The sequence below is a fragment of the Haliotis rufescens genome, unplaced genomic scaffold (assembly GCF_023055435.1).
Source record: "Haliotis rufescens isolate VD_foot unplaced genomic scaffold, xgHalRufe1.0.p SCAF_1, whole genome shotgun sequence".
NCBI lineage: Eukaryota > Metazoa > Mollusca > Gastropoda > Lepetellida > Haliotidae > Haliotis > Haliotis rufescens.
This window is the reverse complement of record NW_025963779.1, coordinates 29,802,619-29,826,969: the sequence shown is the minus strand read 5'-3', so window position 1 is coordinate 29,826,969 and position 24,351 is coordinate 29,802,619. Positions and strand designations below refer to the sequence as shown.

Here is a 24,351-nt window from a genome sequence, read left to right as displayed (position 1 = left end):
ACCGCGGTCATATAGCTGGAATATTGCTGAGTGCGGGGATAAACAACAAACAAACAAATCAAAGGCTACCTGACCACCACTGTAACAGTCTTAGCCCTGAGGAACACTGGACTATTAGTGTTGAAATAAAAATGTTCAACAAATTGTTTTGAAGATAAAAAATATCATTTTATTTTTAACTACATACATGTAATTACATACCATGTAAAACACAAATTACCAACAATTGTATAGTTGTAATACATGTAAAATACAGCTGTCCAAACACACACAACACTTACTATGCAGACAAAACCTGTTGCATACAGAAACTTCAGAATGTTGCACTGAATATCCAACCACACAATACCTCTACAGGGCAATGTAGAATGTAAAGACATTTGCAGCAGGGAAACTACTTGCTAAATGTGACACATTAGATCTACCAATGTCAATTATGCCATCCTCTACGTCTTCATGAGTCTACTACCAGACAAACAATATGCTATCTGAATATATTTCTGGATAAGTTAAGTAGAAGACACGATGAAACATTTCCTATATATAGTGTATGTCTGGGACTCTCAATATCAGAACCAATCAAAGACACTTTTGGTGCCAATGAACACCTATTTCGGCAATATTACAGTTCAAACCCACAATCGTAGGTTTCTGGCGTGCCCAAGGGACACAACTCTGCACAGCGAATCGTGGCACCTTAGACGACTGGGCCACCCGTGCCCCCAGAAACTTAATAGCATCATGGTCATAGTGGTCACATGCTTACTGACTTCCTTTTGATTTTTCTAAGCCTTTGTTTTCACCATGTACACCTACAGTAGATGTAAATAGACCTACATAGGTATAAAGTGTTAGTAAGATACAGATAATGGAATACATTTTACTTCAATTTGAATTGAACCATTTACATACAGCACATATATGGTAGGATAAACGTTCCTTACAATCTGTAAGCTATGTACGAGTTTTCAAAACATCCCTCATATCTCAGCTGAACATGGGAAATCACAGTCAGTACTTTCTTCTCAGAAGTTTCAGTTTGTTATCTTTTGATCACTGGTCATTGTATATTTGTACAAATGCCATACAGGAATATGAAAGCATAAGATATATCTGATATATATGTAACAACACAAATATATCCTTATTAATATTAAACATAAATATAAAAAATTAAAAGAAAGAACGTGTTAATTTTACCAGGTTATCCATTTAACATTTATTAATGTTACAAAAGTATAGTTAATTAGGAAATAAACATACTGTGTTTTCAATGTTGAGCTACGTTAGCTGTGGATGCAGCCGTGCTAAACTGGATTTGAAACCAAATGCGCAGCGTAAGGTTTCAAAAGTTAAATTAAAACTTAAATATAGCATGGTTAAATCAACAGGTAACAAAGCTCGACATTGAAAAAACAGTTATTTACCTCCATTCTATCATGAAAAAATGAAAGCAAACTCGTTAAGTGGCATGGGTTGAGTCCAGTGTTTTCAGTGGGTTGTCCTTTTGAATGAAGGAAAGACTGAGTCAAGGCCTTTAAACAAATTATGGCGCTGTATATGTGCAATATTATTTATTTCCAACTCATTGTGCTTTACTTGCACATGAAACAGGCATTGACAGTAGGTAGCATAGCAACTTCATAAGCCAGCCTGAAGTGAGCACCGCTCAATATTAATAAGCAAGCCTCGCAAGGTTTAGTTTTACATCGCATGTCACTACATGTATTTTGACGTCAACCCGCTCACTCAGAGTCGGCATTAGAAACAGGTCTAATTTCAATCTCTCTGTTATCCCTAAAACTTGAAATACACTAACTTAGCCAAGCCCAAAATGTATTGCCACATATACTTTGAATATTGTATTAATCAAAACTTGGGACTCTGTCACCTATTAATGTACATATAATTATTTTAAAATACCTACCGACAATGATTAAGACAAAAGTACTTTTCTATAAATATTATCTTCTGGGGTGATGTGGCTTTCAATCATCTGTTTCAATCAGAGGTGGTTATTGTGATTTGATACCTCTGACTGACCAATCGGCACTGAGTAATTTCCAAATTCTGGTAGAGTATCTGTCATTCATAAACAAATAAGTTGTTACTAAACATTCCATACACAAGAGGCTTGAACACAGGTCTACAGAAGAAATCGTTGGATGCTGTACACCACTTCAAGAATGTCCAATGCACTGAGTGAGTGAGTTAAAATTTTACATCGCATCGGCAATATTGCAGCCATATCACGATCCATGCACTGAGCAAATCACAGTAATTATGTCATGGGTAAAATGTCAACATTGGTACAATGTGTCAGTAATGATGTCACAGGTATAATGTGTCAGTATTGATGTCACGGGTACAATGTGTCAAAAATTGACCTAACAAAAAGTACAACAGCGATGATACAGGTAAAGAATATTACAGTGTGTCAACAATGCTGTCACAAGTACAATGTGTCAACGACGATGTCACAGGTACATTGTGTCAACAAAAATGTAACCAGTACAAATTGTATATTGTGTCAACAATGGGACAAAACAATGTCCAAGAGAGGTATCTGTTCTCCCAATACAAGCAACCGGTTCTTTGTGATGAAGCAATTTCTTCATGATGAAAATCACATGACTACTACATGTGCACCATAAGGGAATACATTATTGCCTCATGTTAACAGACTACAACAATCTAATGGTCAGTTGTTCTGATGTACTAAAATGTATAACTTTGTGGTAACCTGCCATAGAACATTTTACACATTGTCACTAGTGATATTTGTACAAAGAAATTTCTTCACATTTCATACTACATTGTATTTTCAACACAATTATTATGATAATAAAGAACATTTAACCATAATAACAATACACATTAACTGAAAAATACTTGCATAAAACAAGGAATCTGGCAGTATTTCACTTTGTTTTGTTTATTTGTTGTTTAACATGTTTAACGCCTCACTCAGCAATATTCTAGCTATATGAAGGCGGTCTGTAAATGGAGTCTGGACCAGACAATCCATTGATTTGACATCATGCAATCGCAATTCGGATACCAGGGATAATTCTAGGTTGGGGCCTTGTGCTTATAGTCCCTAAATTTGAAAAAAAAGGCCCACATTTTCAAATACATTTTAATTTTAACATTGTGCTGTATAGGCGTACCTCTGGAATATTTCATATTTTCACAAGAAGGGCCAATGTCAGAAAATTCCTAGTGTGAACTCTGGGATACGATGACATGCATCAACCAAGTCACCGTGCCTGACCACCCGATCCCGTTAGTCGCCTCTTACGACAAGCATAGTCGCCTTCTATGGCAAGCATGGGTTGCTGAAGACCTATTCTACCCTGTATGTTCAAGGGTCTCTATTTCAGTAGTTTGGTACAATCGGACAAGTTTCATACCCTAAATTAGATATCATGAGGGTGGTTTTGCACATGCTCCTGGAGACTGACAGCATCGTGGTACTGTGCCCCACACAGCCCACACGAGTACATCATGTCATCATCGTCAGTGATACCCATCACTGCGGGGGACATGTTGCAGTCCCCATCACCGGGCAAAGGGGGAATATTGGGAGCAGTGATCGCATCAAAACTGAGTATCTGCAAATCATCATGATCGTGGGTGCTCGCTGTGGCCCCACTGTCCGAGTTCCTGGCTCCTTGCCGAAAGTATGTGAGACACATTTTGTGCACTTTCCTGTAATGCCTCAACATCACATCTCGGCGTGCAAATGCTGTACCACAGACGCTGCAAACATGAGCATCACTTGGAACATGGTTCACAGAGTGTCTGACAAGTCCAAGCTTCCTGGCATAGTCAGTGACACAAACAGGACATGTAATCTTGTCATCTTTGGCATGCAATCGTGCATGTTCAAGAAATTCCTGAGTGCTTGTTAAGGTTGAAGAGCAAAAGAAGCATGTAGAGGTCAACTGTTTGTTGTTTTTACCTTTCTTCTTCGCTGAATTCGGACTATGAAACTGGGTTGGTTCATTTTTTACATCCATGTGGATGTTACGTATGTCTGTGTGTGGTTTAGAACCCCCTCGCTTAGGAGAGTTAAAGGTTGTGGGTGGATGTGATCTGCCTGAGCCAGAAGCCACACCAGCTGAATGTCCCCATGAGTGTGTAACAGGTGATGACGACCTGTCAACATTTAGTGGGATGAAAGGATTAATCTGTGTGTGCTGCTGATCTGAATTCAGCTTCCATGACAACTCAGGTTCATTCTTTGAGCAGTTACCATGGTTACTGTGTTGATCCTGAAGGTCTGCACCAGTACTAGACCCAGTGGATGTGTTGAAGAAGGTCTGCCCTGCTGTTGCCCCTGCTTCGGGCAGGTCAGACTCATTCTGGCAGCCTGCTTCACTCTGAGATACAGGACTTGGTGATGATGAGGATGATGCACCTGGTCTTTTAGGGAATTTGGTCAGCACCCTCTCACTGTTTAGATCAAACACAGGGCAAGATGAATAATCAGACATGACACCATCTTCACCCGATGAAGTGGTACATTCCTTCTTAATTTCAATTTCTGTTGATCTGGTTAATGAAGAGTTTGCATCCATAGAAGAAATTGTAACATTGATATCATCTGGGTCGGTTATGGGACCTGAAAGTGGAGTAGCATAGTTCATTTCTACTTTGAAATCATCTGCATATGTTGGATGGACCTTCCTGAGGTGTCTCCGGAAACTATCTATTCTGGGGATCTGTACGGGACAAAATGGGCAGGCAAACATTGCTGTTAGGACATGTTTTGATGCATGCCTTTTAACTCTCATCTTATCACTAAACTCATGGAGACACACTGGGCAGGTGTGGGGAACCTTCATAATACTCTTATGAGCCTCCATATGATTCAAGAAGTCCTCCATGTTCGTCATTTCAGACCAACAGAAGGAGCATTTCGCAGACTTTTTACCATTAGATTTGCCCGATGATCGAGGACCTGTTTTGTTTTTGTGCACATGAATATTGCTTTGATTATCCTCTTTTGACCCAATTTTTGTCGCAGCAGAATCACATCCATCCAATGTGATGGTGCTGTCATCAAAAGTATCTTGACATTGTGGATGCTCAGTGAGCACATTCACACTCTGTACACCCTCAGCATTCACCTGCAGCTGCATCATCTGCGTGCTGGAACCTCCCTGCGACGGGGGATGATAGGAAGCTTGTCTGTTTTCAAACTGTTCTGAATCACTGCTTGTCATCGCCGCATGTGGTTCTCCTTTCATCTGTTGCATAGCTTGATAGTGTCTACCCTCTGATACTGAGCTTATTGGTTGGCCATTTCTTCCAGAGTCTTGTGATGCCAGTCTGTTTATTGAATGATGACGGAAGTTTGCAAGATAACACTTCAGTTTGAACAAAGAGCCTGGATGTCGTTTGTGGAAATGCCTCTTAAAACCGTCCAACTGAACAATATTGATTCCACAGACAGGGCAGTTGTACAGATCATTTGTAATATGCAGGGATGAATGTCTCATTAAACCAACATTTCTTGTGAATGATTTTAGGCAAATTGGACAGCTTTCTCCAACACCTAAAACATTTTTATGTGCCTTAGCATGAAAAATAAATTCTCTTTTGCTTTGAATTTCTCTAAAGCAAACAGAACAAGTTGATTGGGGATTATGTCCAGCATTAAGAGGCTTCTTGTCAAAACAACCATCCGATTGTTTACCATTAAAAACCTGGGATTGACTCAGACCAATTTGTTCAACACTGGTTGAATGTTCAACACTTGTTTCCATTCTCTGATCAAACTCTTCTGGAAATGGTGAAGTTGGCTCTTTCTTGATATATATTGTTTCTCCTTCAGAACAAACTGAAGTGATGTTTTCTTGTGATGACAGTGCAGAGGTCTCTTGATTGTTCTCTGCATTGATTTTGCCTGCCACAGAATCATCCATAATATCAGTATGTGTTTGTTCACTTCCTTGAATGTTTCCATAGCAATGAGGCAAGCTGTTGTGATAACTGAGACCTACATCATGTCTTGACATGTCCATGGTTTGTCTGTATCCAGGAGTTGGTAAAACAGACAGCGAAGCCGGAATATTCTTCCATGTTGTCTTATCCAGGTCTTGTGTGTCAGATTCTACAACAAGTGAAAACGATAATGAAAAGGATTTAGTCATGTAGTCCTATTTTTTAGTACTTCAATATTTTCATTAAAGCAAGAAGTAACATTCGTTCATTTGCATCATTAGCCTTGTACATGTGGTTTAGCTAGGGAAAGATCAACAACATGGCAATTAATTTCAATTTAGACCATGTGAGACACGTCAAAGTATTGCTAAGATGGACATGATGGAACTGGTCAACTGTACACTAGTTACTAAGTTTGATGTACAAAGTACTTGGCTCATAGTAAGGGCAACAAATGACAATCTGTGCAATGAATGATTAAGTAAGTGCTTTGACTTTACTGAGACAAACAGCATAAAATAATTTTTCAACTTTTGGAAGGACATTTTTATATCATGTCTACATCTTTACCAAACTATCTGGAAGACTATCTTTTGGACAATTTATTTGTTATATGCCAGTCAGCATAAGCAGTAAATGAAATCATCTAAAACCCTGTAAGTGCATGTTGTGTAATGTCGCCGTCTGCAGTATTCTAGCTGACAGCTTACAAATAATAGTCTTGACCAGGCAAATAAGTGACTGAGAGAATGCACACCAATCTATGTCATTGTATTTCGGTGACATGCAATCAGACAAGCCACCAGATTTCACCACTCAACCCTCAGCTTAGTTGGCTCTTTCAAATTTGGTATGTATTCAGACTTCGAATCACCAACGGGTCTGAGTAATGAGATTAATCATTACTGATAGATCAAATGTTGCACCTGTATTTGAAAGTAAAGTAATGTTGATGTACTTAAACTTCAATGATTCTGGAACTAAGTAAGGATAAGATTTATGGATGAACAACTTCAATAATACAACTAGGAGCGCCGTTTCGGTGTATGTTCTAACACCGTTAGATCACTTGCTTGAGTGTTACTACAGTCTGCAACTTTTGAAGCCTGAGTCCGGTAGAATTTGTCTTTGTCCATTATGTTTAGTTGATGATAGATAGTACGAAAGGAAACAAATGTACTGAATAAGATACAGAGGGAAGATTCCATGCTTGTAGTGGTAAAATTAACTGTAAACATTTACAAGCCCCAAAAACGCAAACATAAAAGGACACCCTAAAAAGATTGAAATGCTACTTGCCCTCAGGATCCTTTAACATTAACATCAGACACACTGACTCGGGTTAACAGGCTATATGTATCCCTGGTAGTAGACTCAATATGATTTTGGGCAGATTGTTACTCTAGGAGGAGCTTTCCAGCAATATTTAAGATATTAAATAGGTTTATTAGTACATGCAGAACAGTACAAACACTATACGCTCATAGCTACGATTCACAGCTAAGAGTATTTAGTAACAAATAGGAGCTTTTTCCCACGTATTATTATTATATTGGGGAAAACATTACTATCGATGGCAAGTATAACATGTCTCCCGTAAATAAGCACATGATAAGAAATGTAAGTACAAAGTAAAGTAGGTTTCGGGACATACCATGATCAGGCTCTTCACAGCTGCTTTCGTTGTCAGTGAAGATTATAGTGACAGCACCTACAATCTTTTTGAATGTATTGATTCCATATGTGTATTTGCTCGATATGTCAATAACCTTTTTGGATGAATCAACAGAAATTTGAGCAAAATTTACTTTCCGTGAAATGTTTGCCATTTCTAAGGCCTGTGAAGACTTTAGCCTAAATCCGATTTGTTTTTTCCACAGATAAACTTGTTTTCGACCATAAACTTCATTGAATCACACCCAGCATTGCCCTGAGATAACTGAACATTGTTCGTAAAATGTGAGTTCCTTATATTTTTACTTTTCGCACGCCATTTTGAGATTCCCCAGTTATTTCCCCTTGCAAGGGGAGTGAACTGTCCTTTTTTTATTGTGATATACCACTAAAATATCAGCGCCATGCATACAGGTGCTCGTCAATCTTGATTAATCTCGCCGTCTAATGCTCTACTGAGCATTTGCTGACATGAACGTTGTCTTCCGTGGCTGTTGATATGTTTAACGTTCTTTGATCATAGTCGCGTACGCTTTGGTTCCTGTAAACCAATTATCAGTTAACCAGTTATGGCCTTGGACCAAGTATCGCCGACCTCCGTTATAGCGCGCACGTTGTCGCATCTCGTTTTACGTTTGCTCGTTTTCATAAGAAATGAGAAATGTTTATCCTAATATAATAAACAAAAATGACACGTGTTAGAAAATATTTTAAAAAAACACACCATATGAGCACCTTGATATGATACAACTTTAGAAAAGATATTAAGTGGGTGGTGTCACGTGACTTCCTCGCGTAACAGAAATGACAACACGATGATGCACATTTAGTTCTGTCATTGCTTTCCATCTGTCTGTCACTTCTTCTAATTTAGATATTTTTTTCCAAACCTGTATGTATTAACAAATCCATAGTACATATAGCTGTACGGCTAAGCACGTGTAGATAATTTGGGGAATATTGTTTTACGTCATTTAGCAAACGACAAATAGATAAAAATAATATTTTAAAGTGTAAAATAATCGAATGCGATACCAGACAGCAAAAAATGTAACCTGTATAACTAAAGCACGTGGCCCATGATGTGTAAACGATGGCGATAACTGGTACAGATTGTCAACGGAGAAATCTACTGAAGCTTTTTTCCACAGACAGAAATAATTTAAGCGTATTTGCTCATAGTTCACAAAAATCAAAGTTATTGGTACAGTCAGCTTATACGTGGAATTTGTCAGAAATAACACGAGAAAATGGCGATAATTGATCGCTAGCCAGTACTGGGAATATGTTTTTTTTTAAAACTGCCGTGTACCTAAAAAACATGAAAGTAATTTTATCAGTTTCTATAAGGCTTTGTCCAAAAAGTACATTAGAAACATTACAATTTAAACCAAGCCCGTCCGTCGTCATTATCACAAACAAATGTAGCTGCAGATAAAAAGTCTCCTAGTATTTCTACTCAACTTTCTTGTACTTTCAATCGTAGAAGAAGTCGGTCTAGCGTCAAACAATGAAACATACAATACAAATACGGCATAAATCTCATAGCCATATTGCCAATGTCCTTTACGGTATAGCCTTGATAAAACACGAGATCACCCTTCGTGAAACATTACTTATTGAACCCATGTACAAACCTGAATGCCAAGAATGTGAGTGTGTTGGGTTTAACGCCGCTTTTAACAGTATTCCAGTTATATCACGGCGTGTCAGCTTAATGTGGCAGGAAAGCCCGAAGTGATGCAGGTCTCGGACGTTTAAAAATTACCACTTAGGTGAAACCCACGAGCACGGGTATAGTGCTGACAACCTCAGAAACATAATCGAGGCGAACCGGGATTCGAACCCACAATCATAGGTTTCTGGCGTGGCCAAGGGACGTAACTCTGCACAGCAAATCGTTGTGCCTTAGACGACTGGGCCCCCCGTGCCCCCGTTTATCTGACAGACGGAAAGAGTTTCTTCTTTGATAGGCATTTAGCATCACTTGCTTGATGACGGTGTTAGAACCTTCACCGAAGCGATATATATTGCAAAAATTACGCAATTTCTGTCTTTTCGTTTGAAGAGCTTAGAGCCATAAGGGACAATGTCGTGTGGAGTCCGTTTTGAGAAAAGTAATGAAAACAATAACTTTAAGCCTGCTAATGAACATGTTTTATTCACCGATAAATTCCTAATCTTTAACACATTCTGACAGCAGACATATAAATGTTGCTATAATAAAACATTCAAAAAAGGAACTAAACTTACGTTTTTAATTTGTGGAAAAGGCCAATATCTGCATTTTGGCCTTTTTTACCCTCAGGCATTTGCATGGGATTTAACACGTGAGATTGATAAAACTACTACTGGCAGTATAAACACATACTATTGAAGCTCTTTTAAATGATTTAAACTCATGCCAACTTTGTTGAAATAGTTGAAACATAATAATAATGTTTCCAAACTTGTAATATCTCTTGAACAACCAGTCTCAACCACACACGGAAATGCATTTTGGCACCTTTTGGCTCTAAGTTCTACATTTATTCTATTCAACGTACCACATTTAAGTATTTTAGATGATATCAAACTTTCAAGACTATGAGACAGGAGTATCTCATCATATTTGTTCTGAATTATGATAACTTTATCGACAAACGTAAATTATATTCACGATATAGTAATTTTTACACAATTACATATGTGTTGCTTATATTCGATTGAATAGTATAGAAATACTACTAGAATGAGGCATTAGTCATTTGAATGATTGATACCAGAGACCTAGACTAACATTTAGTCTTTGAAATCTTATATTGCACAATACACTTCTTAAATTGACTCTAAAAATAAAAATAATAATTTTCCCGATGCTGATTTCATAATGTGGAATAGAGCTAGCTAGAGCTTGCTAGACTTGCTTTTGTATACGTTTCTAGATTGTGTTTATTTTCATAAAATAAATATATTCCACAGTCATGGTGCAGGAATACCAGGGACCATATAAGAGGGCCCTGAAGGGTTTTTATGTATTATCTCTGTTGGTAACTAAAATACGTTCGATTTACTTATATCAATTTTGTGCAAAGTGAGCATTATCATTCAACACTAAGAAAAAAAAGACGTCTTTAAAAAACATCCTTAAAATCTTTTAACGTAAACAAATGGATATTTGAACATGAACTAGAATCCGAAATCGCATATAACTTCATCTGCTGCTGAAGAATTGTTCCCGAATTATTATTTTTCTTTTTGCAGGGCCACCTTCTGTATCCGTGCATGAAACCTGTGTGTGTGTGAATAACAGTGGTTTTTTTCAATTATATTAAGTACCTCTTGGACGGACATTTTCTTATTTTGTTTCGTTTTTTTTAGATCTTGTCCTTGATTGAAGGATAGAGCCACGACTCTTATTCCAACGAGGCAAAGAGTTATTTCCCTTGTCCCGGAAGTTGAGTCTTGTCCACGTTGGCGACGCATGCGTGTCATTATTGTCAAGATGGCCGGCCAAGACGTAGACGAATTATTTGACATCAGAACATCCTTGTATATTGGCAATTATCAGCACTGTATCAATGAAGCTCAAAAGCTAAAGGTAAGCCTTAGTCTGTGGCAGTTGTTGGAATTATGTTTTTAATAATTGATCATAAAATTAACGTTCGTCATGTGATGATAACAAGGAAGTGTATTGTCCCCCAGTTTTCGCTCACAGTCACATATGACAACATTCTTTCACTGTCAAAAGTTATTTTAGGTTATCGGTTTTATTATAGATTAACGGAAATCTAACTTTGTTGTGGGTGTATTGGCCCCCGGGGTATTGAACTTTACCGGTCACATTTCTCTTGACTAGCCCACTAAAGATTTTAGTAACAAGTTAAAAATAAGAACGCAAAAGTAAAACTGATCTTCTATCATGACTACTGTACACCTTGTACACAGCAGCTCTGAGCTGTAATTTTTTCTCACACTGCATTAAATTAATTCGTTAACAATTATATAGTAGCTCTCTCATAGATTAACTCACAAATGACACTAAGGATCGGAAAAGGTATTTGTCAGGAGAGGGGTACCTAACACAGTGATAGAAAATGAGCGTTTATCGGAAAGGCTAGAGTTGTGGTTACCTAGACTGACTTAACTAACCCTAAGATTTGAACAGGCAAAGAATGTCTGTGCAAACTTCATCTCAATATGATGAAAATGTTTATTTCCATTAAAATCTGACTTCAGGTCTTGTGAATGTACCACATCATTTATTAACAAAATTAAGCCTATATCATGTCCCATCCACAATTTGATAAAAGGGTTTTAGCAAGGAAATGGAAACAAAGCTGGACTATTTATCGAAACTGTTTTATTTCTCTGCCTCTGGACATTCTGGATACCCAAGCTTTTTGCAAATCTTAACATATCTAAAATGATTGAAGTCTAGTATTTCAAAAGACACATAGCATGCATAGATCTATAATTAAACGTTGAACAGTGAATATTTTCATTTTGCACTTTCTTATTGAAATTAATAAACTTTTTGTACTTGGCTTCCAGTTGTCTAACTCTGATCTGAAGTCACAGAGAGATGTGATCCTTTATCGTTCCTACATCGCACAGAGGAAGTATGGGGTGGTCCTGGATGCGATTACCTCAGGAAACTCATCAGAACTCCAGGCAGTGCGAATGTATGCCGACTACCTGTCCAGTGATAGCAGGCGGTGAGTGAGACAAACAAAATTGGACTTCTGTGGGAGAGGCATACAGCAAGGGATGGGTGGGAAGACTTATTACTTTGCACATATGTGGAGAGGAAGATAGCAGGGGAAGATAGCAGTGAGTGGAAAGGGTGACGTAATACTAATAGATGACACTTGTACATGTATTGTGTGTGAGAAGAAGATAGCAGTGGGTGGGTGGAATGACTTCATGGCTGACACTTGGGAGAGGAAGATACAGTGGCTGAATCAGATGAACAACACAATGTTTCACCAAGTCCGTTATTTTTGTAAAGTGAGTTGGTAAATGTTGTTTCATGCCATCTCAGCTATTTTTTAGAAATATCACAAAATTTTAATAATCTTGCCCGGACAAAGTAAGTAAATATAGTCATGAAAGGTAGACTACAGTCAAATCTTGTTGTGTCGAACTTGGATGTGTCAAATTCTCGGTTGTCTCAAACTCACTTTTTGGTCCCTGCAAATTTCTTCCATATTTATCATCATTAATACTTGGATCTCTTGAACTGGATGCGTCACTTTCCTTGTTGTCTCAAACTCATTTGGGAGTCCCAAGTCCCTGAATCAAGTTTAAAATTCCCCCAATGACATGATAGCTCAAATAAAAATAACTTCCACACACCCACACTCGCCAAACTTTTAACCCACTTAACACACGACTGCCTCTGTGGTCTAGTGGTAGAGCGTCCGCCCGGAGAGCGGAAGATCCTCGGTTTGATCCCTGCCCATGTCATACCAAAAGACATTTAAAGATGGTACTTGTTGTTACTCCGTCTGGCGCTCGGCATTAAGGGGCAAAAACAAGGACTGGTCGGCTCAGAGTCAGTATACTGTGTCAGTGGGGTATTCACCCCCCCCCCCCCCTATCCACACACAGGTGCATGCACGTCGCTATATAAGTGCAATGATCTTGGAAGCGACGTTAAACCCCAATTCACCTTACCACTTATCATACGATTGACTGACCTCACTGTGGCAGAATTACATCAAAGGCATGATACCTTCTAACAACATGCCAATATCCAATCAAGCCTAATTAACAAGCACACCTTACCTAAAAGGTGTAAGTTGATTACTGAATACACATTGGTAGCAAGTTACTTCTGATGACACCTGAAAATTAAGAAATGACTGAATCAGATTAAGATTATCTTAGTGAATCTATCATTCGAGATATGACTAAAACAATGACGCCAATCCAGATTGGGACTGTGAGATCGATGATACACCGACCTCTTCACTACCGGTAGTCTGGGCATTGAAATTTATATACACCTTGAAATCTAGTTTTGCATCCTGACCTACTAATAATTTGTTTGGTTGTTGAAACTTCATTTTGTTGGTTGTCTCGAATCCTGGATGACTCAAACGTTTTCCGGGTCCTCATGAGTTTGACACGAGGTTTAACTGTATAGATATATGAAAGAATCAGGTGTTCTTTTAAACTTCTTTTAAATAGTATATTACAGGTATGAAGTTTAGTAAGTTTTTTGAAAATTGTTCAGTTATGTCATGCATGACCATAGTCTGATTATGCAGAATTTCAGGTGGAGATGATTTTTTTTAATAGAGGCAGTCAATGAAAATATTATTCTTTCTCAAAAACAAGATTTTGTTTATGTTCAAATTACCTTTTGGGCGTTTTGGTTTCTGTTTATTGCCTGATCAGTGATGATACAGCAATGTTGGGGAGCTCTGATTGTTGGATATCACACCCAAGACTATCTATATATATACAACAACATTTTGGGGATTTTCACATGTAAAACTGTTACATATAACATTTTGTAATGTTAAGCACCAAAAATCCACTTTAGCATGCTCTTACTCAAGTATGTCAAAGTCAACCAAAAAAAGAAAGCTTCTGTACCTCTGGTTACTCGTGGGATTTCTGGGTCAGAAGTTGTTCCTTGCAACCTATCCTTATCATAAGAAGAAGCTTAATCATGTTGATGGATCAGGTGGTAAAGCTTCGCAACTTGGTAATTGCGTGTCAGCGTACCCCTGTGTGGGTCGCTGCTCACAAATATCAAACACTGGATTGTCTGATCCAGACTTGATTATTTACAGGTCGCTGTCATATAGCTGGAATGTTGCTTAGTGCACACATACACACTAAACATGAACATTAGGAGTGATCACTGCATATACCTTGGTTGAACAAAAAAAAATCTCATTTGGTTTTATTACCCTTATTTGTTTGTTCTGCCGAAAATAGATACAATTATTGTAAGTGGCTGGCAATAACTAGTTACCAAAAGTAATAAACAAATGTACTGTTAGTGAGTTTAGTGAGGGGCCATTCTAATGTTGCTATTAAAGTAACATGTAAGTAAGTGTTTGAATGTTTTGTACATGTCATTAGGATATTTGGCAGTTTCAGTCAAGATCTAAAATACACAAGTCACGTTTGTAACTAGCTGTGTTACGGTCTTTCAACATGTTCAATATCAATTATTCAGAAACATTTCTGATAATTTTGTTTGGACAAATGTAAAATCAGTGGACGGTTACTAGGCACATATTTTTGTCATATTGGTTGCTAATTTGCAGGGTATTGTTCTAGAGATTGAGTTTGTCAAATGTGTTTATTTCAGAGATGCTGTTGTGCGAGACTTGGATTCCAAGATGAGTGCGAGTGTTGATGTCTCGAACAGTGCATTCCTTCTCATGGCTTCATCCATCTACTACCAAGAACAGGTAATACTGATTCACTTGTAGTGGTGTAGTAGGCCCTTACCAACATGGTACAGTCAAGTCCCATAAATCCCACATGATTGGTTGCACATGATTATGTTGGATTAACGAGACTGATTAATGAGTGATTTCAGCAATTCGTTGCAAATTAGGTGTGTTGGAGTCGGAGAGGGAGACTGTCGGATTAACATGTCTAAATAGCAATGATTTCATCGGTTCCCATCTTTTGTGTTGGATAAAGCCGATTGTCGGATTAACAAGTGTCGGATTAATACACTGTCAGTATATATATATCTCCCACTGTCAATATATATATATCTCCTACTGGCTTCCAACACATATCACTCTGGTGATGAAAATTACTACCACAAACACTGCAGCTTTTACAACTTTGACATCATCAACATGAGCTTTTGTTATGAGTCTATGATTCTGCTGATTATACATTATCAGCCTTGCATAACATGTCCTTGGCTACTACAAGGTAGAGTATTAATTTGTCAGAGAACCCAGGAAGATCCGTGTTAGAATAGGTCTTTAGCAACCCATGCTTGTAAGAGGCGACTATGCTTGTCATAAGAGGCGACTAACAGGATTGGGTGGTCAGGCTCACTGACTTAGATGATGATGTCATTGTACCCCAATTGAGTAGATAGATGCTCATGTCAATCACTGGATTGTCTGGTCCAGAGTTGAATATTTATAGACCACCGTCATATAGCTGGAATATTGCTGACAACAAACAAACATTTGACAGAGAAATACTGCCTACTTGTCAACTCTTCACCTAAGTAACCATTAGCATATTGATTTGAACAGTTTGTTTTCCCACTTCAGAGGACGTTCATATGATGCTTCTTTACATAGACAATGGAGTAAGGCTTTAAATTTTGAAAAATAAAAAAATGCACAACTTGCACTTGTTACAAATTGTTATATCAGCTGCATCAACACTTGTCAATATGTCGTAAACGTCAAGGCATGGGTGAGATTTGTCTCTTTTATATATTTGATTTCCTTTTTGATTCTATTTCAGAAATAAACTCTTTTCTCTATGTCTCTATCTTTACTTATCTATTTCAGAACTTTGATTCTGCACTCAGAACACTGCACCAGTCAGACAACCTGGAATGGTAAGATTGTGAAGTAATTGTGCATGAAGTTTAACAAAGTGAGTTGAATAATAGATGCTGCATGTGAAAAAAGGCTGTAATTTAGGATATGCACATTTCATTATGCAAGTTTTTACATCAGACAACATAATGACAGACTGGAATAAGACATTATGAGGAATATAGCTCTGTTTCCATACTGTAATTTTGGACGATTTGTTGCAGCATTGCTCTTACTGTGCAGATCCTGCTGAAACTGGATCGAGTTGACCTGGCAAAGTAAGACATTTTCTCCAGAGTTGTCTCCCTTCACCAACATCTCTGTTAACACGGATGATGGCAGAAACAATACTTTTGAAACAAATATGAGACAACTTTAATGTTACCTTTGGTATATTGGATTGGAATTTGATAATGATTGCCTTATCAACTATCTGAACTTAAATGCCTGAACATTAGAAGACAAATGCATGTATTTATAAGAAAAATCACATCCTTTTTGGAATGACGAGAGTTCAAAATGGTAAGACCTGGTCCCACTTGCACAAAGCAATCTTATCGCAAAAATGATCGTAACTCCCAAACTTTAATATAGGCTTAAGATAATCTTAGCGCTAAGATGGCTTTGTGCAAGTGGGTCCTGGAGCCAACGTACAACATATGTCAAATTTGGTGGTGCAGATTATGGATGTATGACTTAAGAGTACTGTTAACAGGGTTAGACACATCCAATCGTCCACTTATCCAAGATCAGTGTTTGACAAAATTGTGTAGGAATACTTGTTTTCTCCCCAAATCTAGTAATGTTACATTGTCAAACAAATGGACATGAGTGTTGTTGATTCCAAATGAAATCTCAGGGCACTTCTCATTAACCATCCAAATGCTTACTGATTACACAGAACCGATAACAATGATATGTCCATTTTTCAGGAAGGAGCTGAAGCGTATGCAGGAACTGGATGAGGACAGCATCCTTACCCAGCTGGCACAGGCCTGGTTTAACATCTCTGTTGTGAGTACCCTGGCACATAGATACTCAGTGGCCCAGAGTAAAGGCCCACACAACTCTATTGCTCATTATAAGGAGTGACTAAGGTGTGGTCAGGCTCATTGCAAAGGTGACCCATGCTGGACAGACTTTGTTAAGTGTTCTCTGCTCAATTGGGATAGCTGACATCAGGAGCTGGAATATTGCATTTTGGCATTAAACAACCAACTAACTGATGTTTCCTTATCTTACATGTTTCCCTTATCTCTATTGTTTCCATTTTGTTAATTTTTCACATCTCTCTGTTTCCCACATCTCTATAATGTTTCCTATCCTCTCTGATGTTTCCCATCTCTATAATGTTTCCTATCCTCTCTGATGTTTCCCACATGTTACTAATGTTTCTCAATTCTCTAATGTTTCCCATATCTTTCTGATGTTTCCCATCTCTCTAATGTTTTGCTTGTTTCCAGGGAGGAGACAAGTACCAGGATGCCTACTACATCTTCCAGGAGATGAGTGACAAGCATGCATCCACCCCGCTGCTCCTCAATGGTCAGGCGGTGTGCTACATGGCCCAGAGCAGGCTTGATGATGCTGAGTCGGTGTTGCAGGAGGCAATGGACAAGGTGAGGAGAAACAATCACCCTCATCGGGTGCATCATATCTCACTAAGACTTAGGTGGCTTAATCAAAACAGAAACCTTTTCAACAATGTTCAAAATTAAGTTACCACTTTCACCATAATACGAGCCCTTGTCACTTAAAAAACTGACAAAGAGAGGTGTTTTTAAGACCACCCACAAGAAGTTAAATTTGTTTTCAGAAATCAAGTGGTAGTGAACATGATTAGTTAAAATGTTGATAAAACTCTGTTTTCAATGATAGTTACTGGTACTGAACAATTATATACCCCTTCTATGCTACAGTTTTCTGTATTCAAAGTAAATACTGACGGTCATGTTAGTTTTGGGACTCTTAGTGGGGGTGCCTCTAAAGATTAATTACAGATTAGTCTAAGGGCGCTTATTGTGGCAAATATAGTAGGTTACCAAGCTATGAAAACCTCAAAGGATTTAGTGAAGGAAATATTTAGATCTGTGACATCTTGCCAGAAACCTGTGATTGTGGGTTCGAATCCAAGTTCACCCTGATTATGTTTCTAGATTTGTCAGCACCATACCCATGGGTTTCACAAAGAGGGTAAATGTCTGAGACAAGCATCACTTTGTGCTTTCCTCCCACATGAAACTGACACGTCATGATGTAACTGAAAAGCTGTTTGAGGTTGCGTTAATCCAAACTCAGTCACTGACGCCTCATCCACCTGTCAAGACAGTGAATGAGTGGATGATGGTATTTCAGTTGCTTAGGTTCCGGGATGGCTGTAGGTACGAGGATGATGAAAAGTGATGCAGATCTTGATGTCTAGGGTGCGGGTAAGGTAGTGACAAACCAAAGGGTTTTCAATTCAAGGATGATTCAATCGATGATTCAAGGAGTGTTTCTCATCCAGCCGATTGTGTTTCAGGACAGCAACAACCCGGAGACCCTGGTCAACATGATCCTCCTCACACAGCACATGGGGAAGGCCCCTGAGGTAAGCTCAGCAGGCGGACACCATGTTACAGATGTTAACACTCTTCGCATTGCAATCTCATGAAAATCAGATCTTAGTTCTCGCTATCGCTAAACAAAGATCTGAGGACATCCCATTACGGGTCACGTCTGAACGACCTTTCATCCAACCAATCAGAGCGTCGCTTACCAGATAATGAAAGTGACAGTCGGAATGTGTTTTCTAATCATGTGACCACGAAATATTTAACACGGGGTATTAAGAACGACAGTTACAGGTTTTATGATTATATCCATACAATCTAGGCCATCTATAAGTCATTCCAGAATGTCCTTCTTATCAGTTTTAAAATTTTTAATCGAGAACACGTCAAAATATGTTTCGAAGCATAGTTGCCAGTTTGAAACTAGTGTCGTAAAGCTTGAGAAAGTTGCTTTCTGATTGGCTAATGTTGATTTCTTGTCAGTCATTTCATTGGTTGGTCAAAATTCGCGAAAGGTCGTTCTGACGTGATCAGTAATGGGATGTCCTCAGATCTTTGTTTAGCGGTAGCGAAAACTAAGATCTGATTTTAATGAGATTGCTTCACATTGCTACCCCTTAAGTTTCCCATTCAGCAAGCGAGGCAGTGTTGTTTGTTTGTTGTTGAACACCGCACTCTGCAATATTCCAGCTATATGACAGCGGTCTGTAAATAACCAAGTCTGGACCAGACAATCCAGTGATCAATATCATTAGCATTGATCCACACTATTGAGATCAATGACATTCATCAACCAAGTAAGCGAGCCTGACCACCCAATCCCGCTAGTCCCCTTTTGTGTGGGATGCTGAAGACCTATCCTAACCCATGGGTAGTGAGGCAGTACTTGTTGTTTACTCATCTCTCTTCTCTTGGTCCACTGATATGAATGTAATCCATCACAGGTCACTGTGATACAACTGGTATGAGGTATGCTTTTCATTTAAGGAATTGCTGACTGATAGTATTTTTGAGTTCATCGAGTAAGTGTAAACTGGTCATACAAACATTTTAGAAGTGGGTTTTATGTCTTCTCTTTTTCCACTGTTAGGAAGGTAGGGAATGTTTGAATCATTACATTCCTTGGGTGAACTACTTAATTTTGGATGTGAGTTGTTACTTTCAGTTATAATGTATTTATTGTCATTTAGGACTTTTGAGCAAGTGAGTAGTTTTCAAGAACATAGAAACATGCAATTGTAATAAAACAGCATATGTAACTATTTCAGGTGAGCAATCGTTACGTGTCGCAACTGAAGGACTCCCATCGAAGCCACCCATTTGTCCGAGATTATCTCCTCAAGGTAGGACAGCTCATGATGCATACACGGGTCCAAAAGCATAACGATCATGTCACATAAAACTAATAAATCTGTTGGCCAAAATGGCGCTCGATTGAATTTTGGCTAGTAAATGCAAAGTGTTTTCTGAAATATGTGTTACCATTTTTGCAGTTTCCAGTTCATCCCCCATTTTGTGGAAAAATCAATATCCTCACCTGTGACAGCTTTCATCATATATTCCAGACTCAATAGGACTGTTTGTCAGAAACTACAAAAGCATGTTACTTCCTTAATAGTCTGAGAATGTTCATCAATGCATGGTGGGGGCGTCGGTCAGCCCAGTGGTTAAAGCGTTCGCTCGTCACGCCGAAAACCCAGATTCGATTCCAGACATGGGTACAATGTGTGAAGCCCATTTCTGGTGTTCCCCGCCGTGATATTGTTGGAATATTGCTAAAAGCGGCGTAAAACCATCCTCACCCACGCATGGTTTGTTGCCCTCTACAACTGACAAATGGAGTAACATGCTTTGGTTTTGTCCCGATCTCCGGACAGACTGTTTTCAAAATGTCCCAAATAATTTCTAAGGGATTGTAATGAAAAGAATGTCCTCTTGGCTAAGAAAATTAATAGTCTTGGTTCTCAGGCACCGTCCACATCATCAAAAAGTCTGCTGCACGTTTCGTTTTTATTTCCATTTTCAAAAAAATATAAAAATCCTAATACTTAAACACATTGCGATCCAAAAAAGCACACAGTTACTTCCCTTTACATGCACACTGCATTACTGCGCATCGCATGTTATGGTCATGGCAGCAATGAGTTTGTATGCTTGTTTATGTAGGGCTGCCCTTTTCCAAGTTGATAGTACACAACTGTTTATTTGGTTACATACCAGTTTGAAAAAGCAAAAGAAAAAAATACCACCGAACTAGCCCACACTTTATTTCCAAAAGTCATTGCCTGAGAACCAATTCTTTTATTTTTTAAGCCTTAACTATTTGTTCCATAATGTTGATGTTCCAACCAATATTCCTGACCAATATTCATGTGTTTCAGGAGAGTGAGTTTGACCGGATATCTCGTAACTATGCTCCCTCTGTCATGGCTTGATCAAACATCTTTTATTAGGTAAGAATGACTTACCATGCAGACATCTACATGTTGTGTTCGTTCAGGATTTGTCGATTGTACTTATGATCCAATTGTTTATCCAACAGTGTAATACAGAATAAATACATTCCAAGTGAGATCACTGTATGGATGTACCTCCATAAACACAAACATATAAATAAGTCATTTCTTGAACAGATACCGCATATCCAATGGTTTATTCAGAATAATACTGAATTTAACTTCCGGTATGTGCATGAAACAATTTTCTTGTACATACTGCTCAACTTTGTTAAGGATACTAATCAGTTTTATTTATCAAGAGACATGAAAGATTTTACAGGTATTTTTTTCTCTCTTTTTTTTCAGGGAATGAGGTATGGTAGAAGCTTGTTGATACCATCCATCATCTCAGCTGTCTGTGTCTGCAGGCATTGGACATTACAACAAAAACTCTCTGACTATTTACGGAAGTATAGGTTGATGGAGTGTGTTTTAGTTGAGCCCATGCATGTGGCACCAGATACAGCAGGGGCCACTACTGTACAGTTCTGCTGGAAAGCATTCATAGAGGGAATTTCATGCAGTCGTGGAACTCATTTCTTTTCTGTTATTAACAAACTGCACTCACCAGTGGCCAGGAGTCCCCTGCTGGAAGATGAGGCTTATAGACTTGCAGAGCCCATCTCTCAACGACAGGACAGGGTCAGATTGGGTTGGACACTGTATATTTATTCTGTCATATTATAAGATGTAATAAAATGTCCACAATTTGACTTACTTTGGGTTGTTTATTGTCAAACACCTTGGGTTGCTGTATCCCTGGGAAACATTTCGGGGTAGAATTGGTCTTCAGCAAGTTGTGACAGCAACCCATGCTTGTCGAAAGAGGCTATAACAGGATCGGATGGTCAGGTTCGCTGACTTCAGTGAAACATGTCATCGATCCCAAATTGCGTGGATCGATGCTCATGATTTCAATCACTAGATTGTCTGGTCCAGACTCGGTTATTTACAGACCGCCGTCATATTGCTGGACTATTGCTGAGTGCGGCGTTAAACAACAAACCAACCAACCTCCCCACTAGAAACAGAATCACGGGTTATCATCAGCTGACTCTGAGTGGTTATATTTAGCAGTGCATGCATCTTGAACAAAGTCAATAGCAGTGTAGAACCAACTAGTCTGGGTTCTAAAGTTAGAAGTCATCTTTAAATTACAATTATAGATAACTTGATATTGTCAAAGAGGAAGCAGTAATAAGACCACAATGCAGTCAATACATTACCAAATGTAAATAGAAATGGTAATGAAAATCTAGCCAAATTTTTTAATGAAAGTTAGGTGTAATTGTATTGCATGTTAATGAGACCTGTGAAGATCCTGTGGCAGATCATCAGCAACCAATGCTTGGGGTAAGAGACGACTTATGGGATTGGGTGGTCAGGCTCACTGACTTGGTTGATGCATGTCATCCTATCCCAAATGTGTGGATCGATGCTTATGTCAATCACTCAATTGTCTGGTCTAGACTCGATTATTAGACTGGACAAGCATGTAAATGAATATGTTGCATGTTCAGAGTTAACCTGGAATCAAACATACTAACTTACAGCTGGCGCTGCACTCACGAGATTACTGGTACAAACTGACAGAAAAACGTCCACATGTACCATTTAAAGTGCTATTGACCTAGTTCCAGATGCACGCACTGCTGAACATGCTCATAGACACATGACTGCTAATCCTTACTGAGATTGTAACTATGTGATCAAAACTCAATGGTGATCTTCAGCCTAATGGTTGAAACATCTTTTAAAAGCGCACTTTGCAATTTGTCCTAACCATAAGTAATATTCTGTATCACCAGAATGGCTTGTTTTCACTTTAGAAGTATTAGAACACGTAACTATCTTGGTTCATTATCAATGGCAATATTTCCTGATTCTATTTCAAGTAGCGAGTACTATAATTGAGTTAAATGCCACTCTGAACAGGTCTTAGAGTGAGTTGGGTTCAACGCTGCTTTTAACATTATGCGTGTCAGCTTAATGTGGGATGAAAGCCCGAAGTGATGCAGGTCTCAGACATTTTTACCACAGTGGCACTTCGGTGAAACCCGAAAAAATATATTTTTATTTACTGACCAATGATGACTTTCTTTGGTAGGGTGCTGAGAAATCCATCATAGGATCCTGGAGTGCCAAAGGAAGACAACTCTGTGCAGCCGGTCATGGCATGCCCACATCCAGGAGTTGTTTCAGACTGGTCAGAAGAGACGTATTTTTTATTGTTTTAATGTATGAGACTTTTTCAAAATATTGTTCATATTTGTAAACCAAAGTGTTACGATTCTTTTCTAGCAACACCATATGTACAACCTTATATATAATTTTTACCTATTTTTTATCTATATAAAACATTTTTGAGTCAACATATTTCACTTCACTAAATGAAGTAACCCTTGAAGTCTTCAAAAACTCATGCTTGCCGGCGACTATGCTTGTAAGAGGCGACTGTGGGGGATCGGGTGGTTAGGCTCGCTGACTTGGTTGATGCATGTCATCGTATCCCAATTGCATTATCAAATAAATCATGCAAGATATCTTATACATGGGCCTGGTGATCTTTCTTTGTGTGCAAAGAACCAAACTTTGTCGTTTCGGGAAATCATCATGTGGCGTGATACGAAGTCAAACCAATGTACTGTCATCACTGCCTCGACAACTATCAACTTCACGGAGAACCTTGGTTATGTCGTACAACCCGGCTATCCATTTCTCACCTTTCGTATCTTTATGTAACCTACATTAGCTTTGTTCCTGGATGGCACGAGTTGGTCACGAATGCTCGGCTTCTTTCACTCAGTACTGTTAAAATACCATCACATGTTGGCTTTAGTGAGATCTGTCTTACTGTCGGAACTGAAGTACTATGAATGCTGCTGAGTTACAACAGTCGTACTGTTGTTGACGCTGTTGTCACTAAAAACCGCTGAGGAGCCGAGGTGAAATGGGAGTTTAAAGTTTAACTCCGAGCTGACCAGTCATTAAGTACCATCTATTAACGTCTTTTGGGGTGACAGACACCGCTGCCTACGCGAGGAACTGCCACACAGACGACGCAACCGTCACATAAATGTCGCACTGTATACTCAACCGCCACAGAAGAACTGTCGGACAGTTGACGTTACCTTCTCCGGAGAAATGTCG

General features: G+C 38.7%; 2 protein-coding genes across 2 annotated transcripts; one reads left to right on the top strand and one right to left on the bottom strand.

Annotated features, from left to right (window-relative positions):
• Window positions 1–3,239: 3,239 nt before the first annotated feature.
• Window positions 3,240–7,953, bottom strand: LOC124114093. The gene is made up of 2 exons (XM_046474646.2): window positions 7,607–7,953; window positions 3,240–6,121 (listed from the first exon to the last, which is right to left on the bottom strand). The coding sequence occupies exons 1-2, from the start codon at window positions 7,779–7,781 to the stop codon at window positions 3,420–3,422; spliced, it is 2,877 nt and encodes a 958-aa protein (XP_046330602.2). The 5' UTR covers window positions 7,782–7,953; the 3' UTR covers window positions 3,240–3,419.
• A 3,095-nt stretch (window positions 7,954–11,048) lies between these two features.
• LOC124114094 (coatomer subunit epsilon-like) lies at window positions 11,049–21,911 on the top strand. The gene is made up of 11 exons (XM_046474647.2): window positions 11,049–11,206; window positions 12,160–12,323; window positions 14,939–15,041; window positions 16,122–16,171; window positions 16,376–16,429; window positions 17,084–17,165; window positions 17,615–17,770; window positions 18,673–18,741; window positions 19,972–20,046; window positions 21,085–21,156; window positions 21,508–21,911. The coding sequence occupies exons 1-10, from the start codon at window positions 11,090–11,092 to the stop codon at window positions 21,136–21,138; spliced, it is 924 nt and encodes a 307-aa protein (XP_046330603.1). The 5' UTR covers window positions 11,049–11,089; the 3' UTR covers window positions 21,139–21,156; window positions 21,508–21,911.
• Window positions 21,912–24,351: the final 2,440 nt, after the last annotated feature.